The sequence below is a fragment of the Manduca sexta genome, chromosome 6 (genome assembly GCF_014839805.1).
Source record: "Manduca sexta isolate Smith_Timp_Sample1 chromosome 6, JHU_Msex_v1.0, whole genome shotgun sequence".
Classification (NCBI taxonomy): Eukaryota; Metazoa; Arthropoda; class Insecta; order Lepidoptera; family Sphingidae; genus Manduca; species Manduca sexta.
Window position 1 is genome coordinate 12,292,871 of NC_051120.1, and position 2,109 is coordinate 12,294,979.

Genomic DNA, 2,109 nt, shown 5'->3' on the forward strand with positions numbered 1-2,109 from the left:
AAAAATACAAAAGCAATTTGAATCCACAATAATTTACGTCTTCGCTGTAAATTACACCCCTCTAATAAGCAGAATTTTGTCTGTGCACTTTGTGAGAACATTAGCAGTATTTCAAAGTTTATTTTGGTTAAATCTGGCACGTAGGGGGATTTATATTTAACTGTCTGCACCAAAACCTGTGACTAATATCATAATAATATTTGAGACAAACGTCCGCGCAGTCAGGAATATATCGAAAATATTTTTAACTATTGCAACTGATTTTATTGGAATAAGCGGAGTATTTCCTTGCGTTTCCTTTAACGTTTGTTAGTACAAATACAGAAAAACAATGTTCTTTAAATCCTCAAACACCTCTGAAGTAAGATATCAAACCTAACAATCGAATAAAATAAGATTTTTATTTTGAATTATTGAATGATGTTTTTAACCGTTCTTTTGTCATCATAAAAGCTAATTTGTTGTCATAGCGTAATGAAGCAAGGAATCTGAAAACAATAGCGTAAGTACTTATTCTAAAGTAACATGGCCCCTTGTTATGCTGAATAAGTAAATAGAAGAGGATACACACTTGCTTTGATGATCTAATACAATCCTTGTTCGATCGTATTCCATGTAACTGGAGATGAAAACGCACTACCACGAGTTACACACTCATTTTACGTTTCATGCGAGAAAAGCGCTCAATCGTCGCAATATGGATGTTTTGATAAGTCGATATAACGACATTTAGCGTGCCTCAGTGTTTTTACAGAAAAATAGGCAACCAAAATAAAATCCACTGTTTGCAACTAGGGACTGTGATGATTCTTATGAGTGAGAGAATTAAAACGCTATTTACCAAATAAGCAATTAGAAGTATGCTTTACAAATTCAAAATTATACCATACCTATTTGAATCATCAAGTTAAAATTATGGAATTGAGAAGCCATCGAGTTCCCTTAGTAGGTACAAGCAGATGTGCTGACCACAACTTCCTGAGCACTGCTTTGATACATTTTGTGTTGAACCTGTATTGTGTATTCTTTGTGCTGCAGGTAGAATATATTTTATATTTGCCCGGATAAGGACCATCGTACACAAAGTGTTAAAACCCGCCATACTGCCCACGTGTTTCGCGTTCCGGGATCAGCTTATTTATATCCGGTTTCAACAAGCCGGCATAATTGTGTCGACTGCGGAGGGGTAATCATCTCTCGTCAGTCGACATTCTATTGGACCCCAGTCCAGTTCCCATCAGGTGCAGTGGGGTCATTAAGCCGCGCACGTTAAAAAAAATTACACTACCATGGTAAAGTAATACTGGAACTGATAAGTACAGTGCAAACCCAATATTGCACTAATAAACAAGTCGCGGAAATCGAAGTTCGCAAAATTATGTTGGCCTTTTGAACTGAATCAGAGAACATCACTATAAAAGGCTTTTCACCATGAATGCGGTTGTCTGCTCTTCAATTTAACGCCAGCTGATGACATCTGGAGATAGTGTCGCCAAGACGAAACTCCATGACATAGACAATAATGTTTTTACTTTAATACACAAAATTAGAAAAGGACCACTTTCGAATTTCGCCAGTAACATGAAACATTTAAATTATATTTCATATACCCAGAGTTTTATTTGGTTAAATAAAGCATGTGCTGCCAGCACCTAGAGCCAACGACCTGGTGTTCACTGAAGCGTAAAGATCAGCGAGATATTGACATCGAAATGATACTCCTAAAGGATTCACGCCTTGGCACAAAAAGTTTTACAACTGCGCTGCGCAGACGCTCTCAATTTACTGGGCAACACTACACTGCTATATCAACAATAACTGTCAACGGTTGCTTCAATAAATTAGCAGCTTTTGAGCCTCGTTTAAGCTGAGCGATTGCTGGCAATACTTGATTTTTTATTATCTGTTAAAAGTCGTACACGTCATTGCGAATGAGAATCACCTTGACATTGCGCAAGTTCCGACATGGTAACTTTTTTAAGCAATAACTACATGCGATCATTGCTAGCAATAATAAACCTTCTGAATTTGGATTTAAGGTAGTGTTTCTGGGTAATAAATTAATATCATCTGCGCTTTACCTGATAAACAATAACTGATGAATATCCT

General features: G+C 36.8%; 1 protein-coding gene across 1 annotated transcript in view; it reads left to right on the top strand.

Annotated features, from left to right (window-relative positions):
• LOC115449060 overlaps positions 1 to 1,687 on the top strand; it is a 3,670-nt gene extending 1,983 nt beyond the window's left edge. The window contains exon 2 of the mRNA XM_037447519.1: positions 1,650 to 1,687. Within this exon, the coding sequence (XP_037303416.1) occupies positions 1,650 to 1,687 (38 nt within the window). The remainder of the gene's footprint in view (positions 1 to 1,649) is intronic.
• The last annotated feature ends 422 nt before the right edge of the window (positions 1,688 to 2,109 follow it).